Genomic DNA, 22,611 nt, shown 5'->3' on the forward strand with positions numbered 1-22,611 from the left:
AGTTGTTGAGATTGAGTAGTTCCAGTGGACCTTAAGAATTCTTCTCAAATCAGCTTAAAAATTGACACTTTTAATAAGGAAAAGTTTTTATAATGTCTTACTCATAGAGGAGACTATCCTCTTTTCCTTATTAACATTATAGTATCTGCTGGTGTAGTGCTCATGACAGGCTAATCATCCTGTTGTGGGTTCCATCGCGGCTAGTAGTCAAATCCAGGTTAAATCATTACACTTAAGGTTCAATTCCTTCTATGGTCGCTTTGAAATGCTTCTAGCTTGAAGTGCACGCAAGATCAAGGTTATCATTATGTTATATAGACCGGGAGGCATTCAAAAAAGACCATGCCAAAATAAAAACCTTTATGTTTATGTTTTCTGTAAATTTTAAATTTATAAAAATATAAGTGGAGTGATTTAATTTATTTGGCATTACATTTGATCAGTACAGAATGGTCACAGCAGAAGAAGTGAACATAACTTTAATGCCAACCCAAATATGAATACCCACTCATCCTTATTCAGAGTAGTGATGTACAGTAAGCCAGATGTATAGAATAAACTGCTCTATTCAGCTTCAGTTGGGCCCTAACATTAGAGAAGCACATAGTGAATGTAATAGGTTGCTGCTGGGAGTAACTGCTTAAAAAATACAAGACATGTTATAAGGTACAGTATATTAGAAACACCATAATGGCATCTTCTCTCCTCCCAGGTTATTATTATGCTCATGGAACAAAATGGCCTCAGTGAGAGCTTCTTAGAACTTCAATATTCTGCTGCAAACTTCTGCAACAATTTGTGCTATTTATTATAAGAATAATTTTCTACAGAGAATCCATAATTGTATCAGATGTAGTGCACTGGGTTTTGGAGTAATGTTCATATCTCTTTAGCTTATTTTTATCTGTGCCAGTAACTCTGTTTCCATTGCTGCATTACATTATTAAACCTTCCCATCCATTTTTGATCACCATTAACCCAGTTCAGTGTCAGGAGGAAAAGGTTTGTCTTGGGAACATTAAGGCAAAAACCAACCCTGCAGAGGGTACCAGTCATTCTTAGAGAACAAAGACAATCACTCATCCAGGTCCAGTTTAGAGTTACCGGTAAATTCATGGTGCTAGAGAATAGTGACATGTTGCGTGTTGATTAGCACATACCAGTGATAATTTCACTATACTCTGTACATGTGACGCTAATGACCCTATAAACCTAACCTGTACATCTTTGACAAATGAATGGAAAATTGAATATCCCCAGAAATACCCATGAACACAAAGGGAGAACATGCAAATTCACCACACATTTAGCATGACTTTGAACCCAGAGCTCTGGTGTGGTTTAATTTTCAGCTGGTGCATTAATAAAGAATATTATAATGAATGTCACCTGTAGATTCAACTATACAAACATAGTCTAATTATGGGATATGATGGCTGGAGTGTGGGAGCTTTGGGGACAAAGCTGTTGGATGGATGTGTGTGAGGGAAAAAAGCTGCTTTTTCATTCTGACAAAGAAAAATATTCTAAATTAGGTGCATTGTTGTGTATATTATGTACAATGTCTTACTTTTTTCCAAATATACATTTTAGGATTTCTTACAATTTATCAACTTATTTCAAGTATAGCATTCAAGTCATATAAAATTGGTGTATCTTTATTTTTGCACAGAATTCATTTTTGTACGTCAGATATGTTCTTAGTATGATAATAAGAATCATCCACTCATTCCACAGGTCTGCAAAATTAAACTCATAAAAATTGTTTTAATTGTGAATAGTTATTTTTATTTCCATTCATCCATCCATCCATTTTCCAACCCGCTGAATCCGAACACAGGGTCACGGGGGTCTGCTGGAGCCAATCCCAGCCAACACAGGGCACAAGGCAGGAAACAATCCTGGGCAGGGTGCCAACCCACCGCAGGACACACACAAACACACCAAGCACACACTAGGGCCAATTTAGAATCGCCAATCCACCTAACCTGCATGTCTTTGGACTGTGGGAGGAAACCGGAGCGCCCGGAGGAAACCCACGCAGACACGGGGAGAACATGCAAACTCCACGCAGGGAGGACCCAGAAAGCAAACCCAGGTCCTCAGGTCTCCCAACTGCGAGGCAGCAGCGCTACCCACTGCGCCACCGTGCCGCCTATTTCCATTCATGCATACAATAAAAAATATAATTAGAATGTTTCCATCATGTTATATTTATTTGAAAAGAAATTTAATAAAAATGTTTTCTTGTATACAATATTGTTCTAAATCAATATTACATAAAAACATTTAGTCAATCTAACATTTTTATACATACACATAAAGAAACCAACAATACATATTCATTCATTCACATATGACTTCTCTAGTTTTTGTCACTTCTTAAGCTTTTTTGATCCAAAAATTTGTATGGTGGTCCATCATTGGTACACTCTTGTTCCAGGATGTTCATCGCACCATCAAATTCAACATCAGAAATTAGTTTTCTAATATCAGGTCTGGCAAAAATGCCCTTTTGGCACAAATACATAAAAGTGACTCCAAATTTTGATAGGACTTTGGCATACTGCTATAATAAACCAAGCTTAGTATGAAGCGTGGTAGCAGTACTTCATCCAGATCCACCAAGCTAGGTCTGATGATGGTTTTTGCACCAACCTATAGCTTTTTTTTCCAGCTAGCCATTCCTTCAGAACCCAATGTCAATTCCTGACTGTGTTGTCCCACTCACAGAGAAAACATGGGAATGGTGGAGGTCCTGACTGATGAATCAATAGGATACACAGAACTTTCTGATCCCCAAAGGTGCTAATTGTAGTTAATAACTGTTAAAGAAATTAGTTTTGCTTTAAACATTGTTTTAAATGTTATACAATATTAAAACAGATTATTATTAAAATACTGATATTTAATAAATTATAGTGTGAAAACAATAAAAAACTATAAATGGCAAGGAAAAAATGTGTTGTGAAAAAATGTTACATGATGGAGAAAAATGGTTATTATTTTTGAATGAAGCGCCCAAAAATATATAGCATTCACATGAAATAATTAAAACTACAATTTCAGTGTATACTTGTGTTCATTCATGTTTGCACCTGCTTATTCTACTTGAGGGGTCGCCTGGACGGGCCGCCATTTGATCACAGGTCGCGCTAAGCTGACCTCCCCTAATTTAAAGGTGGCAGATCAAGCTCGGCAGCCCATCCTTTTTAGGGGGGCGCCGGGTGTGAAACTGTTGTCAAGATGTTTGCTCGGCCATACAGTTGCTGGCCGGCTATCTTCTACATAGACTCTATGTCATAGAGCTATGCTGCCATCCAGAGTACAAACGGCATTTGGTTTTTGTGACGTGCAAAGGTTTTACTTCCTGTCATTTATTAAGATGGCGATGTAAACAATGTTGAGAGCTGGCTGGCTGTGAACGATGTTTTGTTGAACGCGCCTCTTGTCTCATTTGAATTCGTAAGTGTTGCTTCATTTAGCTTTTAATAAAAACGCAGCGCAATACGAGAGAAGAATGTGTTTATTGGCTACTTTACTTTATGTGTAAGCGTGATGTCTGCGTGATGCCTATTGTAAGTGTCTATTTCAAGGCATTTGAGACTGCTGTTTCATTTGTGTTACTCGTACACGTATTTTAATGGTTGTCACCTCGGCATAAGGAACGTCTACTTCTCCTTACTTGTCCATTTCATCGGCATTACTTTGAATTAAGAGATAGACTGGTGTTCAAGAAAGATGCCTGGCGAACAGTGATGATGTCACTAATGGTGCGCCAGCTGCGTAACCGAGCTGACCGCTTGCTGTAAATTCAATCATACATTTTCTGTACGAGGTAGCAGGAAGCAAGAGTACATCCCGACAAGTTCACCCTACCCACCCCCTAACCCCCCCCCCCCCTAAAAAACCCTAACTGGTTTAAGTCACTAAACTGTACTCAGTCTTGCCGATCTAACATGTAGAGTACATCTCCAGGATGGGAAAACTCGAATAATAATAATAATAATACATTAAATTTATTTGTAGTCGCCTTTCTAAACACTCAAGGACACCGGTCAGTGTTGCATCCTTCCATGCGTTAACTAACCCGTTTAGTCCACCTCATCGTGTCTTCGGGTTGGTCCTTGCACTGGTGGCATCTGGAGAAAGGCTAGTTAACCTAACATGCATCAAAACGAATAAAAAAGGGCAAAACTGTAAATTACCTCAAAAATGGTAGGCCTACATGTGGTTAATGTGAATTATTGTTACGACAAAATAATGTTGTGCAACAGTTTAACATATTCAGTTATTTTATTCTTAAGGCTGGAAGTATGATGTAATGTGTGCAGAGGCGATTCTGGGGTCCTTCCAGCTCCCTCTCCTGACATTGTCCAATTTATTAACATTGTTTTAATGTAAAATGTAAATTAATAAGATCACTAGGGACAATTTAGTAAATACAAATCCGTTATTTTTATTTAGTAAAAAAGGACATAAATAAAATAACACAACATAAAACAGCATTTGTATAGAAAATAGAAAAGCAATAATAATACAATAAAGTAAATTTAAATAAGAACAAAAGAAAATGCAAAATAAATGTAAGGCACATATTGCAATAAAAATAAATGCTAAATGTGCATTGTAACATTAAAAAAGTGCACATAATGGGAATTTAAAAAAGGTTTGTAAAGTTAATATTGTAACGTTACAAAATCACTGTGAATGTAAAGCCAAAGGCTGCAGGAGTTAGAACACACAATGTATCAATTTGCCATCAACATTCAGAGAACAAATTGAGCCGAACTTAGTGCTGAATTTGTCATCATCTTGGCATTTTCAGCTACTTCAGTGAATTCAAAGTTTAGCTGGTTCATTGTCAGATACCCTCGTTCAAGCTTTCACCACTGGCTGGACAATCAACGTCAGGTCATTGGTTTCTACTCTTAGTTGGAGGTCACATTTTATTTCTGGTGTAATTCTTGTTTTACTGGTGGATTTGTTTATTTTTTCATTCCAGGTAAGTTATCAGCTATTCTCCTTTGCTGCTGTAAAACACTCGCATCAGTTTGTTCAGAGTTTGTGAGACTCTCATCGTATTCTGCTGTTCAGTTTTAACCCCCTCTAATTAAGTATGCCTATACTTAATTGAATCAATATTACAGATTTTTTTTTAATACTGCTTACTGCAGTCATTTCGTCCTGTTGTTTTTTCCACTTTTTCCTTCCAGACATGTAAATCCTTGTCATGATTTATGAAAATGGTGCTTTTTATATTTAATATTACTAAAATAGTAGCATTCATCACAGGCACTTCAGCAATGGAGATTGGGGCCTCCCTTGTGGGATGTCCTAATTGTTGTTGCAGTAAGTTGGTGCAATGCTTCAAAGTTGGGGTGGTTCGCTGGTTTACTGCCGAGTTGTCATTATCATGAGTACCTATGTAAATGGACATCCTTTAGGGGGCCCACCTAGTTCAGGGATCCAAGCATTTTCGAGCCTGAATTGCCTCGAAAGCTTGCATATTGTAATCTTTCTAGTTAGCCAATAAAAGGTGTCATTTTGCTTAACTTCTCACCACTCGAAACTAATAAAGATCTATCTATCTATCTATCTATCTATCTATCTATCTATCTATCTATCTATCTATCTATCTATCTATCTGCTGTATATGTAATAGTAGCTAAAATATTGTTAGCGTTTTAATTACTGCAATGTTTTTGTTTTAGGGATACAAGTAGAAGTAGATGCATCACAATTTCATTGTGAGATATTATCATCCAACAAATAATAAAAAAAAAAAAAAATCAACTCAGTAATTTAATCTATTGTGACATGTAGGAAATGTGTTTAGTTCTGTTGGTCTCCCGGCTTCATAGTCCTGGGTTTGAATCCCTGTCAAATTACCCTTCCAGCTGTGTATTTTGCACATTGTCCCCATGTACCAGTATGTTTATCTCTGTGTACTCCAGTCTTTCTTCCAAATCTAAAACATGTACATGTTAGCTTAATTGCCAAATAAATAGGCCCATTTAGAGTGAATACAGGTTTATTCTTGAATGTGTACTGTAAAAGATTTCCTTGCATAAGTACTGTCTCTCCAAGATGGTAAATCACCAGTAACACATCTCTTTTCTAGGAGAGAAAATTGTACAGATATATGGGATTCAAATCTCTCAGACCTGTGAGGCAGAGGTCTGCATTCCTGTGGAAATCCCATAGGACCTGAATCAATTTTTTATTCTCCTTTAAAAAAAGACAGTAGTGTGAAGTTTAAATTTCATAATAAATTTATAAACATTTTTTGCTTCCATAATTGCATTCTGATAATGAGTACTAACAATGAACGAAGTAGACACCAGACAAGACAACACAGAATGGTGAAAGGCTGCAGTCACTTGAGCATCGGACCCACTAGAGTGCATATTAAGAAATAGCAGATAGGACACCTGGAAAATTAGGAGTGAAAAGCTTAATAGTGATGGTGAAAGTCTTAAAAGGAAAGATAAAACATTAAAGTATCTCCATGTACCATGCAGAAATGCTTACTAATAAAAATGTAGGAGTCCAGTTTTGTCATTATTGTAAACACAGAGACTGGCAAATAACAGATTATTTAAGTCAGGAGTCCAATTAAAAGTGAAACTGGTTGGGATTAGAACTTTCAGCCACAGTGGTCCTCCAGGACTGAATTTGGATACCACTGGTTTAAGTAATGATCAACACAAAATTCTGGACAATTTTAAGAATTCTTTAAATAACAGCTATAAGAAGATCTCAAAAAGTGGAACTTTCCAGGAAAAAGAGAATGTCTTGTCACAGTTTTATCTGTTCATCCATCTTTTTATTATTTTTTAAAACAATGTCAATAGATCAACTCTGATTGTATTATGAACAGGAAAAAAATGTAATAAACAGATTTACTATCATCTTTGTGAATGTTTTCCTGTTATAGATTAATCTGTTTTAAGGCAATGTGCCCAAATCAAGTGCCTTTTAAAGGGGAAAGCGGGAAAATGGTTGGGAGCGGATTTGAACTTTACAGAGGCAGAGGAGAATGCAGGCTGGAAATGGAATTAAATTTTGCCGGGATCAGCAAATGCTGATGAATGAAACTATGGAGGGAGGGGTCTGAAAAATCAATACTTTGCGGACCTCTAGTGTGAGGCAGTTGTTCTACCCACCGTTAACACCAAACCATCTCCAAAATATAATAAACCACATTAGGTTACTTGACTGCCTCATACACTATCTTCTTGAATCATCACCAAGGATTTTTGAAAGTGCCATCACGTGTGATGCATTGTTGAATGCTTTCTGAACTAACCTTGTTATTCCACTTAGATGTTTGTCAGTTTATGTATCCTTAGAAATCTTATAAATCTTTTGACATGAACATGGCTTTCTAAACTTGTACAGAATATTTTTTGCCCCTTGCTTAATTTTGCAGAATTTGTCAATCTTTGTTTGCTCAGCAGAGCTTTAAAAAATCCAAATTGTATGGAATAAACCTGGGCATTAGCAACCCTCTGTATAATATGTGAAAGTAGGAAATGTATATTTTAGTCAACGAATGCTATGGAAACGTTTAAAATATAATACTGATTGTTGACATTATGCATGACAATAAGTGAGAGCCAAAAATTGTTAGTGTGACATGTTTTGTATTTTAAATTTATTTAGAGTTATGAGCAGCAGACGGAAGCGTGCTCCACCTGTAAAGGTGGATGAAGAAACCAAGAGAAAACTATGCTGGAATATGCACGAAGACCTAAAGACTATTAATGATGACGAGTTTGTTTGTGAGCCAAGTACGTCAGCTGAATACCAACCTTTAAGAAATGAAAATGCTGATGAAGTGGGGAGCGCCAATGTCTTCGGCAGGTCGTGGCTTACAGAACCAGATGAAGAAACCTTCTGTGTCACACCATTAATCTCCATTCCTGTAAATCTCACAGTGGATCCATTTTGTGAATCAGACAAAACCTGGAAAGCTTTAATTGGTGAATTTAATGTGATTCCTGGTCCAGCTTCTTTATTTGCAGAAGATATTCAGAATAGGGGATTCCTCCTTAAAGGTACCAATGAACTGCTTAGTGTGTGCCTTCTTGATGACAACAGTAATGTAAGTTCTAAAGAACCTGAGTCCATCCCCCAAACCATTTGCACTGTTGAATGTTCCCTTGGCAGTACCATGTTAGAAGATCTGATGTGGCTGCAGAAAAAAAAGATTATTCAATTGGGCCAGCTAAAATCTGAGAACAATTATTTAAAGGTATGCTTTTAAATGTTTATATGCTTGTAATCTAATATGAAATAACTTCAGTGACTTTTTATATTATTTCACAGGACAAATTAGCACAGGTACCTTATAGCAAATCTATGTAAAATTTTCCTTAGCTCTTAGTTAAACTAAAGTAGAGAATAATAAATGAGATTTATACCTGTATTTGCATATGCAATGTCTTGCAAACATATTGTTTAATTTTACTAAATAACAAATTGTATGTTGAATATTTGTCCTGTGTGATAGTTTTATTTCAAAGTTTGGAAAGTTAGGTTTTTTATGTGACATTGTTTTATATTACAAAAATATTAAGAAGAAAGAGGATTATGCTAGTTGCATAAGTATTCAGTCCCCCAACCCCCTCATTGTTGATATTGAGTGGCACTTTATAGCACTAATAGCTGCAAGTCTTTTGGGATATACAGTATATGTAGCCTACCCGTTTCGCATGCAGTTCAAATGTGATTTTTTTTTTTTTTGTTTCGTATATATAATTCTTCTAGTCAGGTGTGCTCCTTATTGCCCAGGTTAGCCAGATGTTGGTACACTGTAATTTTCGAGTAATGCCCCAGATTCACAAACATTGAGATAAGAGTTTTTGACTAGGACGTCGTAGAATATTCACTTTTTATCCTGGACCCACAGCAAGTTTACTTTGCTTTATGATTCAGATTATTGGCATGTTGAAAGACAAACTTTCACTCAAGCTGCGTTTTTTTTAACAGGCAATAAGAGGTTGTCTTGCAGTATTTGCTTGTTATTTTCACCCTTCTGTTCTTCTGTTTGAACCAGATGCTCATTCCCTGCTGATGAAAAGCAGACTTACAGCATTATACATAACTAAAGGTATGTCGTTTTGTAGAGGTGTGGATGATATTCCATTTGCACTTTTAAACTTTGTCCAAAAAGCTCTATGTTCATCTCATGTGAACACAATCTTTTACCACATTGCATCAAACTTTTGGCAAACTCCTGTTGTGTGAGTAATAGGTTCTTTTCAGCTACCCTCTCATACGAGATAGTGTTAAGTAGAGCTCATGATGTTGTTGACTTATTCAAAGAGCAAATTTCTTTTCTTCTTAATATATTTTTTTCTAACATAAAATATGTCACATGAAAAATAACTTTAGTTTTCAATGTGCTAAGATACAATTACAAAGTAAACAATTTAGGTGTAGAATTTATTATTCGCTAAACTTGTTGTGAAAATTGTTGTGAATGGTTTGGCAAGGCACTTTATCCTGTGTGTTGTCCTGATTATACCCTGTGTTGTGTCACACAAGTCCAAAGGCACAAATGTATGGTGAAAGTATTTTTTAAGACAGTTTAAACTAAGGTTGCTCAGCAAGTTTTGTCTGTAAATATGTCTTATTGTCTTTTGTTATTGATTTCTTGAGAGACAAAATAACAAAAATGGACACCTTAAACCTAGGGCTGGGTGATATGGGCTTAATTTGATAATGCAATTATTTTGATCCACAATGCGGTATTCAGAATTTCTTGGTATGTTCTCCAAGTGCCTTAATGATTGAAGATCAGCATCATGGAGACATGACTATACATAGAAAATGAGTATATACAATAACATGGTATATTGTCTCATAGTAAATATATGAAATATTATATTAGAAATATTAACTTTTTTGCTGTGACTCAAACAAACCTCTCAGATAACATGTTTTTCCGGACAATTTTTGTTTTATGTCTCTGATACTTGTTTTTAAGTTTTCATTTTCATTAAGTTCAACACCTTGTCTGCTTTATTGGCATTTGCGACTTCCAGCCAGTAACCATTGTTATCTCTCTCTACTTGACTGTTTTTGGGACAAAGCTCTAAGTTTATTACCACACAAATCACGGATCATAATATATGCATATGTTCCTTTTAACTTAAATTGTTTTATGATTAGCATAATTTACAATGGTTCAAAATGATGCATTTCCATATACATGCTTTTCCTTGTATGTAAGAGTTTATACGATGTGTGTAGGTATTTATTTTATAACATTCACCTGTATAGTAAGTATTGTATTTATAGCCAGGCAACTCACATTTTGCATCCAGTGTTCTTAACAGCTTTTTGATACAGAAGATATTATATATAACTGGTGGCAGGTAAGTATCTGTAACGGGTGTTTGAAATTCTGAGGAACGAGATAATATTTTGTTGGAAACAGAGACTTTTAAACTATCTGAAATTTTGCTTTCACTTTCAATCCCATTGAACAGCAAAGTAATATCACCTTATTAAAATTTGGCCTTATAAAATCACACAGATTTTTATTCAATTTATTATTCTATTGCTAACATTTGCTCACAAAGTAATATGGTTGTATATTTGAGTTTCTTCAATAATTTTAACAGATTTAAAGGTTACTAGGACAGCATATTTATAAATGTTAAAGCAAAATGAATACGCTATACTGCATGTTGAATATTCATTATTATAATAAGGAAGCTCAATTCACCTGCTTTAGATGATGTCCTGCTTGAACTGTAATCCCAAGGAAAACCAAACAATTTTCAAAAAGCAGAGTTAGCCCTACCTGTTGAAAAAGTGCTGAAGACTTGGTAGGTTTTATTTACTGTTCAAAATTTGTGGATAACCAAATAAAAGTGTTGAGCATTGTGACACTGGTTTCTGCATGTTTATTTTTCTTAAATATTGAATCAAATGTAAAATTTGTTAAATTGTCCAGCCTTACTTGACAACCCTAATTGCATCCCTGAAACATGGTAAAGTTTTTATTGCTCTTTGAATGTCTTTATTCTGTTTTAACTAAAACATGTGGGTGTATTTCATGTTTTGGATTTAGTGCATTTGTCTGAATTTACAATGATATTTATGCTTATCATGAAAACATTTTCAGGCAGGTATTTTCCTTTTGGAAACTGGACTTGGAAAGCCAGAGTTCTTGAGTGAAGGGAGTGGAAGATTAAAAAAGTCTAATCAACTCATCCAGAAGCTGCTGGGACACTTCTATGATTTTATTATTTCAGGTAAATTTTAATGTAGACTAAAATATCTACATCTAAATAATTGTCATTCTATTTCTTCATTTATTAGTTTGTCATGAATGCTCTAGTAGGGCCTGTACAACCTTTATTGTATATAGTTTGGAGCTAGATTATTGTGAGATATAACTGCACTGATATTTATTTATCTGTTAATATCAATACTATTACAATACACAGTATTGCGAGTTAAGTATATTTTTGAATAGTACACATTAAAATTAATTTTATATTAACTAAAGCTGCTCACAGTATTATAATGAGGTTAACATAGATAGATAGATAGATAGATAGATAGATAGATAGATAGATAGATAGATACTTTATTAATCCCAATGGGAAATTCACATGTGTTCCTCTAAAATAATTAATGTTGTACACAAAATATTTTGCTGTGAGAAAAAGTTTTTTTTCTATCCTATCTCCATGAATAGCAAAAATACCCCAGCCAGAAGCACAACAACAACATTAACAACAACAGTCTTTTCTATAGCACATTTTCATACATATTATGTAGCTTATAGTTAAAAATAAGAATGAAGAGATGCGAAAAACAACAGGTTAAGAATAAATGAATATTCCCTTGTGTAACATAGATGTACAAGTAATAGAAAAAGCAGAGTTGTTATACAAAGTTTTTTTTTTTTTTTATGTCTCTAAAGATAAGTATGAATATATGGTAAAATGGCCGGAAAGAATAGGAAAAAAAAATTGAAAAAAACTTGAGGCATGAAATACCAGAGAAAAAACAAAATCTGCAGGGATTCCAGTGCCAAAAGACTGTCCAGATCCCACTGTGCATTCTATCTTATTCAAATATACTTAAGTAGTTCCCTGTTGTTTTTTAAGCTTTGTCCTAGGTGATTTGATGCAGTGGGTCACATCGACAGTTGGAGCTGGAGCTAAAAAACACTGTACTTTGAGCTGGTGGTGGTAAAACTGGTTAAGAAAGTACAAAAAAATTAAATTTAATTAATAATGGTTGCAAATCTATAGAGGATTTGATATTTCTATGCATGTATAATCTATTACAAATAGAAGTAAAATGCAGCTAAGAAAAAGTCAAAAATTAATAATGTGGGTTTTTAGACATCTTTAAAATATTTCATGATATTAGCCTGTCGTTTCTTCTACTGTTAAAGTATTCTGGATTTTTGGGGCATAAATATAAGATGCTTCCTCATGGGAATGTAAGGGAGCAGTCACTCCAAAAATAGGAAGGAGCAAGATTATGTACAGCTTTATATACTATGAGTAGTGTTTTAAAATAAATTCTAAAGGACACAGGTGACCAATGTAACAGTGATAAAATGGATGATGTATACTCAAATTTTCTTTTTCTGGTTAAGATTCTTGCTGTTGCATTCTGAGTTAACTGCAGTATTTTCTGTGTGCCTGTCTAGATGATTAACAACAAAAGTGTGAATTCTCTGCACTTTGCAATATTTTTTAAATTAAAAAATGCAGTCCTAGTAATATCTTAATGTGAGACATAAAGTTTAGGTCAGAGTTCATTATTACACCTAAATTCCTTACTTTCACCTTGACTTTTAATACTAAATCAAAATTATTTCTAAGACCTTCACTATTTCCGTTTTTGCCAAAAGTTTTTTTTTTTCTTCATTGTTATGGCTGAGGAAATTACTTATCATCCATACAAAAATAAAAGTCAGACATTGGATTAGAGAGCTCAGAGCTTCAGGGTCATCTGGTCCTATAGATAAGCATAGCAGTGTGTCATCTACATAGCTATGATAGTTCACCTTTTGCTTTGAGATAATCTGGAATAATGAGAACACGTAGATTGAAAGTAACAGTGGGCCCATATATAATGTTGTGGATTCCCGAGCTACAATCACCACAACTAAGGAAGAATTTTCTACCTTTTCATATAAAACTGAAACCAATGTAAGACACTAGCAAAGAAACCCATCCATCGTCTAGGGCAATTTAAGAGAACTCTGTTGTCTATGGTGTCAGATACTGTGTTCATGACTGAGAACAAGAACAGATACGTTACCTATGTCAGAATTAACCACAAGTCATTTACTACTTTAACTAGTACAGTTTGGGTACTGCAATTTGTTCTAAAATTTGGCTGAAACTTATCAGGAATAGAGAGTTTATTCAAACAATAATGTCATTGCTAAAAACAGCTTTTTCTAGAATTTTAAAGACCGGTTAGAAATATGCCTAGAGGTGTCAAAAAAGAGCAGTCAAGATTATTTTTCTTAAACAGGACGTTTCACTACTGCAGTATTTAGAGAATCTGGGAAGACAGTATTTAATGAAGTGTTAATTATGTCCATTATACTATCAGTTAGCACTTCAGATACATTTTTTGAAAAAGTCTTTTGAGACTCGGTTAAGTGCACATTTTAGTTGAGCAACTATTCTACGAAGTTCAGGTAAACCTGTTTTAGTTAAGGAATTTCATTTGCTAAAATGAGTGTGCTGAGGTTGAACAGGATTAACTTTGAGGGGATGTATTATGTTAACCTTACATATGTAATATTGTTTATTTTATGTTTAAAAAATACTTGCAAAAACACTTCACGTTTCTCTTGAAGTTTTCAAGATGCATTACATAGATTCAGCTAGGTTTAGAAGAAATCAATAGTTGAAAATAAAACTCTTGTATTTCCCGTATTATCCTTTATAATTAAAAAAAAGTAGGACCGCTTCTCAAGAAGGACTGTTTTGATGTATTCAGTTCTATGTGCTTTAAATATTTCCTAGTGAACTGTTTAATTTAGTTTTCCCCATTTGTGCTCAGCCTTGCATCTTTTTTATCTTAAGCTCAGACTCTCTGTGAGTCTTCAATGGTATTCTGGCGCTGGATTTCTTAACAATTTTTAGGGACTACCATGTCATTGGCAGGTCTAACCATAGCATCAATGTATTCCGCTTTATTGGAAACATTGCTGTCCATGTTAGGAAGCTGTAAATTCAGACAGAAAGCAAAGCCATAGACATTCTGGTGGTATCAAGATAATGTTTTTAACAATACGATGCTTTTTAGTTGTAGTCACTAATATTTCTATGTGATATAAAATACAGATACTGTATGACGATCAAAATTCATTATCTGCATCATGTCAAATTGTAGTCATTTTAAAATGACTAAATCCAGCGTGTATCCTTCCTTATGCATTTGCTTGTTGACATGCTGACTATGATCAAAAGAGTACAGAAAGATAATCTTTTTTTTGCTTTGGTTTCACACTGAGAATTTCTTGATAAAAACATTATATTTTGGGGGCCGAGAGATGGCCAATAGAAGAGACTACCACACTCCTTTAATAACTGCAGCAAAATCCTTGAAAGGCATGAAAGTATGAAAACTAGTATATTTACATTTTAAATGTATAAATAAATCTTGTATAAATTTAAAAAAAAAATTCTTGCTAAAATTCCAACTCTCCTAACTTGGAAAACAGAGTGAACAAAATTATAATTTGGAGGTGCTGCTTTAATTAACACTGCAGCACCACCACCACTGTTGAGCGACATTTCATTCAGTGTTAGAAAGTCTATTTTCCTTCATTGATAAGATCATTTATTCATCATATACAGATTACTGATATGAAGGAGCTTCTTCAACACACCAGGTTTACACTCCTTGGAACAGAAATGTTTTGCTTGCTCATGAAGTTAATGCATTTTCATAAGAAAAAAATCTCAGTGTGCATCAATGTTGATTGACTTAAATAAACCTGTTTTGGATAGCTGCTTTTTTCTTTTTGATCTTTTAATAATTGCTTCCATTATTAAATGTAATGCATTTTTAGATAAGTGGTCTGTCATTTAAAGAGTTTTCAAATAATACCTACGAGTTAGCTTAAGATGCAAAGGATGTTGAGTTGTATCTACAAAGCTGGGTAAAATGTCAATAAAAACAGAATGCAGTGATTTGCAAATCTCATAAACCCATATTTTATTAACAGTAAAACACAGAAAACATCAAATGTTAAGTGTGTTTTACTATTTCATTAAAAATATTGGTTTATTTTGAATTTGATGGCAACAACTTGTCACAGACAAGTTGGAACAGGGGCAACAAAAGGCTGGAAAAGTAAGCGGTCCTAAAAAAATCAGGTAGAGGAACATTTTGCAGCTAATTACTGTAGGTTAATTGGCAACAGTTCAGTAACATGATTGAGTATAAAAAGTGCATCCTAGAGAGGCAGAGTCTCTCAGAAGTAAAGATGGGCAGACATTCACCAATCTGCAAAAAACTGCATCTACAAATTATGGAACAATTTCAGAATGATGTTTGTCAATGTAAAATTGCAAAGACTTGGAGAAATGTGTGCAAGGGACAAGGCCATAAATCAATATTGGATGCCTGTGATCTTCAGGCCCTCAGGTGGCAGTGCATTAAAAACAGGCATGATTCTGTCACTGAAATCACTGCATGGGCTCAGGAACACTTCCAGAAATCACCGTCTGTGAACACAGTTCACTGTGCCATCCACGATGCAGGTTAAAGCTCTATCATGCAAAGAAGAAGCCATTATGTGAACATGATACAGAAACACTACCATCTTTTCTGGGCCAAAGCTCATTTAAAATTAAATGAAAAGTGGAAAACTGTTCAGTGGTCAGATGAATTAAAACTGAAATTCTTTTTGGAACACATGGATGCCACAGACTAAAGAGGAGAGGGACCATTTGGATTGTTATCAACACACAGTTCAAAAGCCTGCATCTTTAATGGTATGGGGGTGCATTAGTGTCTATGGAATTGGCAGCTTGTACATCTCGCAAGGCACCATCAATGCAGAAAGGTATATACAGGTTTTAGAGCAACATATATTGCCATCCAGACGACATCTTTTTCAGGGAAGGCCTGTATATTTAAGCAAGACAATGCTAAACTGCATACTGCATCTATTACAACAGTCCAGACCTTTCACCAGTTGAAAACATTTGGTGCATCATGAAACAAAAAAATATGATAAAGAAGATCCTGGACTGTTGAGCAGCTAGAATCCTTTATCAGACAAGAATGGGACAACATTCCTCACCCAGAAGTCTAGCAAATGGTCTCCTCAGTTCCCAGATGTTTACGGACTATCCATATTACTAACCGAGAATGCTAAACCGGATGATGGACGCAGGCACATCCGGCCATGGGCCGTAGCTGCAAAAAGACGTACTGCGCAGGCGCAAAAAGAGTCCGCGAGAGTCGGCTGAGGAGCCGAGAAAGGCGGACAAAAGAGGGCGAGAGAGGCGGATAAGGGTCCGCGAGAGGCGCAAGCGCAAAAAGAGTCCGCGAGAGTCGGAGAAAGGCGGACAAAACAGGGCGACAAAGGCGGATGAGGGGCCGCGAGTGGCGGACAAGACCACAGGAAAAAGGAGTGAGCACATACAAAAAGGAGAAATGAGGCGCAAAGTCAAACGCAGGAAAAGCACGAAACACATTGCACACGAAACTAGACCCAAAAAAAAAAAAAAAAAAAGAGGCTCGCGCACAACAGCAAGGCACCCCCCCCCCTACAGGCACTGGACGGGACACACACCAAGAGGGGGATTCAACAAGCCCATGGAACACAAAAAAAGAACACAAAACCACCCCACAGACCCTACAAGCGAGGGACGGGAAACACACAAAGAAGGGAATTCAACAAGACACAGGAACACAAAAAGAAAGAAGACGCTCGCGCAACAACAATCCTCAACCCCCCCCCCAACCCCCCCCCCCCCCCCCACACACACACACATCCATAAGAAGTCACACCCAAAGCCACATATTCTAAAGTGAACGTCAACACCTTCACACTAGACAGCATAGGTGTCAGCATAGGTGGATCTCCTTACAATAAAGCACTATTAACCGTTCAAGTGCAGAAAAGGAAACATATTAACAGTGACTGCGATCCTCCTTATTACTTATCCATATTTCGGATGCTGAGAAAGAAACAAGTCATGAATACACGGTCACGAGTACAAAACGAAAAGGAAAGGATAACAGGAACAAACACACGAACACGAAAGAAACAACAAAATAGACGGCTATGCAGCATAGGTGGATCTCATTACAATAAGGCACTATTAACCGTTCAACCGCAGAAAAGGCTCCATATTAACAGTGAGTGCAATACTCCTTATTACTTATCCATATTTCTAAAAGAAAAAATGTCTCGCCTCCAAAAACGCAAAGCTCAACTAAAGCTTCTAACTAACGATGTACTTAAAAGTAAAAACTTTATGAACTGCGTTAGATCCTACAATAGTTCATTTGGTTTTGCATCTACCGGAGTAAATATCAGGACACCAAAAGGCAATGGCCCATACTGCTTTCCCATATGTGCACAAATACTGCATCGCATTGGAACAGTGCACCCTGAAACAAATCAACAACGCAAATATGCACAAATCTACATCCTGGATCCACATGACGCAAACTATCAATCAAAGTGCTGCATCGCAACAGGCATGGATTCAAAACGAAACACCTCCCGTCTCAGACATACGTTAACGGCAAGGAAGGCTACAACGGGCGTCTCACACAGCACAGGCAAATCGATTACAGCTCCAAAACAACACGTCCCAAATACTGGACATACAACGACGCGCCTCTCAAACGGCACAAGGAAAACATACACCAGGAAAATTCATTCGGATTAATGAATGTCATTTGCAATCATTGTCATTCAGTTCACTTCCCTGAAGAAACAACTGGCAATACAAGTAATACATTTAGACGTTGTTGTCAAAAGGGTCAAATTAGACTGCCTTCTTTACATTCATATACTGAATATCTACAGAAGATTCTAACTGACGATGTACCTGAAAGTGAAATCTTTATCAACTGCATTAGATCCTACAAATCGGTATCCACTATGAACATTAACGGTGGCACTGCACGTGACATCCGTCTTCAAAAAATGTTGTTTATTGATGAATGTACAATGGCATGAAGTCACTTACTCAACACCATTCATAAACTTCTACAAACGTTTATGAATAATAATATTCGATTTGGAGGAAAGGTACTTTTATTAGGAGGAGATTTTAGACAGTGATTAGCTATTCTTCCACATGCCATGCACTCAGCTATTGTTCAGTGCACCTTAAAATACGCAGACAATTGGCATTGCTTTCAAAAGATACAGTTAGTAAAAAAGATACGATGTCCAGAACCAGATCATAACAATTGCTTATTACAACTGAGAGATGGTACACTCACCAATACAGATGGACTTCAGCCACATATTATTACAATTCCTCAAGCCTTTATCTGCGACAGACGAACACGAAAGAAACAACAAAATAGACGGCTATGCAGCATAGGTGGATCTCATTACAAGAAGACACTATTAACCGTTCAACCGCAGAAAAGGCTCCATATTAACAGTGAGTGCAATACTCCTTATTACTTATCCATATTTCTAAAAGAAAAAATGTCTCGACTCCAAAAACGCAAAGCTCAACTAAAGCTTCTAACTAACGATGTACCTAAAAGTAAAAACTTTATGAACTGCATTAGATCCTACAATAGTTCATTTGCTTTTGCATATACCGGAGTAAATATCAGGCCACCAAAAGGCAATGGCCCATACTGCTTTCGCATATGTGCACAAATACTGCATCGCATTGGAACAGTGCACCCTGAAACAAATCAACAACGCAAATATGCACAAATCTACATCCTAGATCCACATGACGCAAACTATCAATCAAAGTGCTGCATCGCAACAGGCACGGATTCAAAACGAAACACCTCCCGTCTCAGACATACGTTAATGGCAGCGAAGGCTACAACGGGCTTCTCACACAGCACAGGCAAATGGATTACAGCTCCAAAATAACACGTCCCAAATACTACACATGCAACAACGCGCCTCTCAAACGGCACAAGAAAAACATACACCAGGAAAATTCATTCGGATTAATGAATGTCATTTGCAATCATTGTCATTCAGTTCACTTCCCTGAAGAAACAACTGGCAATACAAGTTATACATTTACACGTTGTTGTCAAAAGGGTCAAATTAGACTGCCTTCTTTACATTCATATACTGAATATCTACAGAAGCTTATAACTGACGATGTACCTGAAAGTGAAATCTTTATCAACTACATTAGATCCTACAAATCGGTATTCACTATGAACATTAACGGTGGCACTGCACGTGACATCCGTCTTGAAAAAATGTTGTTTATTGATGAATGTTCAATGGCATCCAGTCACTTACTCAACACCATTCATAAACTTCTACAAACGTTTATGAATAATAATATTCGATTTGGAGGAAAGGTACTTTTATGAGGAGGAGATTTTAGACAGTGATTAGCTATTCTTCCAGATGCCATGCACTCAGCTATTGTTCAGTGCACCTTAAAATACGCAGACAATTGGCATTGCTTTCAAAAGATACAGTTAGTAAAAAAGATACGATGTCCAGAACCAGATCATAACAATTGCTTATTACAACTGAGAGATGGTACACTCACCAATACAGATGGACTTCAGCCACATATTATTACAATTCCTCAAGCCTTTATCTGCGACGACTTAGTTACAGAGACATTTGGAACAGCAATCTCATTAGACCAAATGCCCCTTTTAACACAACGCACTATATTATGTCCAAAAAATATTAATGTGGAAAACATAAATACGCAAGTCATTCCATTACTTCCTGGAGAGACACAACTCTTTCTAAGCTCTGATAAACTTGACTCTGATCACAACAATAACCATCTTAAATGACCTTACAAGTTCTGAGCTGGAATTACCTTTTACACTTAAACGGCGTGTACAAAGAAATTTTCAAATAAATCTTTACACTGTGCCACACACTTTATTGTTTGCTTTCTATTTGCATCATCTACACCGTCACACTATTCTATATCTCATTCATACATCACGCTCTTTGTCATTCCCAACACCAGGGGTTGGCGAGCGAAGCGAGCAGGGGGCGGAGCCCCCTAGTTGTTAAAAGAAGAGGGGATGCTACACAGTGGTAAACATGTCCCTGTCCCAACTTTTTTGAGATGTGTTGCTGTCATCAAATTTAAAATGACTTTTTCTTAAAATAGTACATTTTCTCATTTTAATAATTTTATATGTTTTCCAAGTTCTATTGTGAATAAAATGTGGGTTTATGAAATTTAAATTATTGCATTCTGTTTTTACTTACATTTTACACAGTGTCACAACTTTTTTGGAGTTGGGGTTGTATTTATACATATTTTATTATTTAACACATGATGATTCCTATAATTATATAATATTTAATATGACCTAATGAGCAACTAGCATGGTTTTTTTATAATATTATATTTATTTATACTTTTTATTGCAGTTTATCAATTCCTTAATCTTTTATGTTATTGAAAGTTCTGAACCAAACTTTTAGAGAGACAGATAGATACTTTATTAATCCCAAGGGGAAATTCACATACTCCAGCCGCTGCATACTGATAAAGAAACAATATTAAATTAAAGAGTGATTAAAAAATGCAGGTAAAACAGACAATAACTTTGTATAATGTTAATGTTTACCCGAACCCCACCCCCCCCATGGGGTGGAATTGAAGAGTTGCATAGTATGGGGGAGGAACGATCTCCTCAGTCTGTCAGTGGAGCAGGACATTGACAGCAGTCTGTCTGATCACAGGGTCCATGAGGGGGCCTGGGTCTCCTAAAATCCACCACCAGCTCCTTGGTTTTGCTTGTGTTCAGGTGTAGGTGGTTTGAGTTGCACCATTTAACAAAGTCCTTGATTAGGTTCCTATACTCCTCCTCCTGCCCACTCCTGATGCAGCCCACGATAGCAGTGTCGTCAGCGAACCTTTGCACGTGGCAGGACTCTGAGTTGTATTGGAAGTCCGATGTATATAGGCTGAACAGGACCGGAGAAAGTACAGTCCCCTGCGGCGCTCCTGTGTTGCTGACCACAATGTCAGACCTGCAGTTCCCTTGATCTCAAACTCAAACCATCTACAATTGAACACCAGCAAAACAAAGGAGACGGTGGTGGATTTTAGGAGGACCAGGCCCCTCATGGACCCCGTGATCATCAGAGGTGACTGTGTGCAGAGGGTGCAGACCTATAAAATGCTGGGAGTGCAACTGGATGATAAACTGGACTGGACTTCCAATACTGATGCTCTGTGCAAGAGCTGGCATCTTTCAACATCTGCAATCAGATGCTGCAGATGTTCTATCAGACGGTTGTGGCGAGCGCCCTCTTCTATGTGGTGGTGTGCTGGGGAGGCAGCATAAAGAAAAGGGACGCCTCACGCCTGGACAAACTGGTGAAGAAGGCAGGCTCTATTGTAGGCACGGAGCTGGATAGTTTGACATCTGTGCGCTGAGCAGGCTCCTGTCAATCATGGAGAATCCACTGCATCCACTAAACAGTATCATCTCCAGAAAAAGGAGCAGCTTCAGCGACAGACTGCTATCACTGTCCTGCTCCACATTATGCAAAGTTATTGTCTGTTATACCTGCATTTTTATGACTATTTAATTTAATATTGTGAATTTCCCCTTTCTATCTATCTATCTATCTATCTATCTATCTATCTATCTATCTATCTATCTATCTATCTATCTATCTATCTATCTATCTATCTATCTATCTATCTATCTATCTATCTATCTATCTATGTCTGATCTAGCATTTGTAATATTCTATTGATCTTTCAGCTTTTAAGGTTAATGCTATTGTTGTTTTTGGATTTTACACGTTAGCTATCCTTGTTCTTTTCCTTCTTTTAATTATATTTAGAAATGGATTGTGCATTTAATGAAGTATTCTTTATAATATATTTTTCATCAGCTTCTGTATTGAATGAAGCACGTACCCTGTACAGAAAGGCACTATACAAAATAGAGAATACTGAGTGGAATATAGTAGTTGGTAATATATCCATCCATTTACCAACCCGCTGAAACCGAACACAGGGTCACGGGGGTCCGCTGGAGCCAATCCCAGCCAACACAGGGCACAAGGCAGGGAACCAATCCTGGGCAGGGTGCCAAGCCACCGCAGGACACACACAAACACACCCACACACCAAGCACACACTAGGGCCAATTTAGAATCACCAATCCACCTAACCTGCATGTCTTTGGACTGTGGGAGGAAACCCACGCAGACACGGGGAGAACATGCAAACTCCACGTAGGGAGGACCCGAGAAGCGAACCCGGGTCTCCTAACTGTGAGGCAGCAGCGCTACCACTGCGTCACCGTGCCGCCCTTGGTAATATATACTGTACTATTTTTCCAAGTGAATCATGAGCAGATTAAAGTGATAATACATTGAAGATAATACAGTGAGACAAATATGGATATTATACT

General features: G+C 36.6%; 1 protein-coding gene across 1 annotated transcript in view; it reads left to right on the forward strand.

Annotated features, from left to right (window-relative positions):
* Positions 1-3,385: 3,385 nt before the first annotated feature.
* Positions 3,386-22,611, forward strand: part of shprh (SNF2 histone linker PHD RING helicase) — a 106,164-nt gene continuing 86,938 nt past the window's right edge. The window contains exons 1-3 of the mRNA XM_028797887.2: positions 3,386-3,465; positions 7,669-8,260; positions 11,144-11,273. Of these exons, the coding sequence (XP_028653720.2) occupies positions 7,673-8,260; positions 11,144-11,273 (718 nt within the window). The 5' untranslated portion in view covers positions 3,386-3,465; positions 7,669-7,672. The remainder of the gene's footprint in view (positions 3,466-7,668; positions 8,261-11,143; positions 11,274-22,611) is intronic.

Source organism: Erpetoichthys calabaricus, chromosome 3 (assembly GCF_900747795.2).
Source record: "Erpetoichthys calabaricus chromosome 3, fErpCal1.3, whole genome shotgun sequence".
NCBI lineage: Eukaryota > Metazoa > Chordata > Cladistia > Polypteriformes > Polypteridae > Erpetoichthys > Erpetoichthys calabaricus.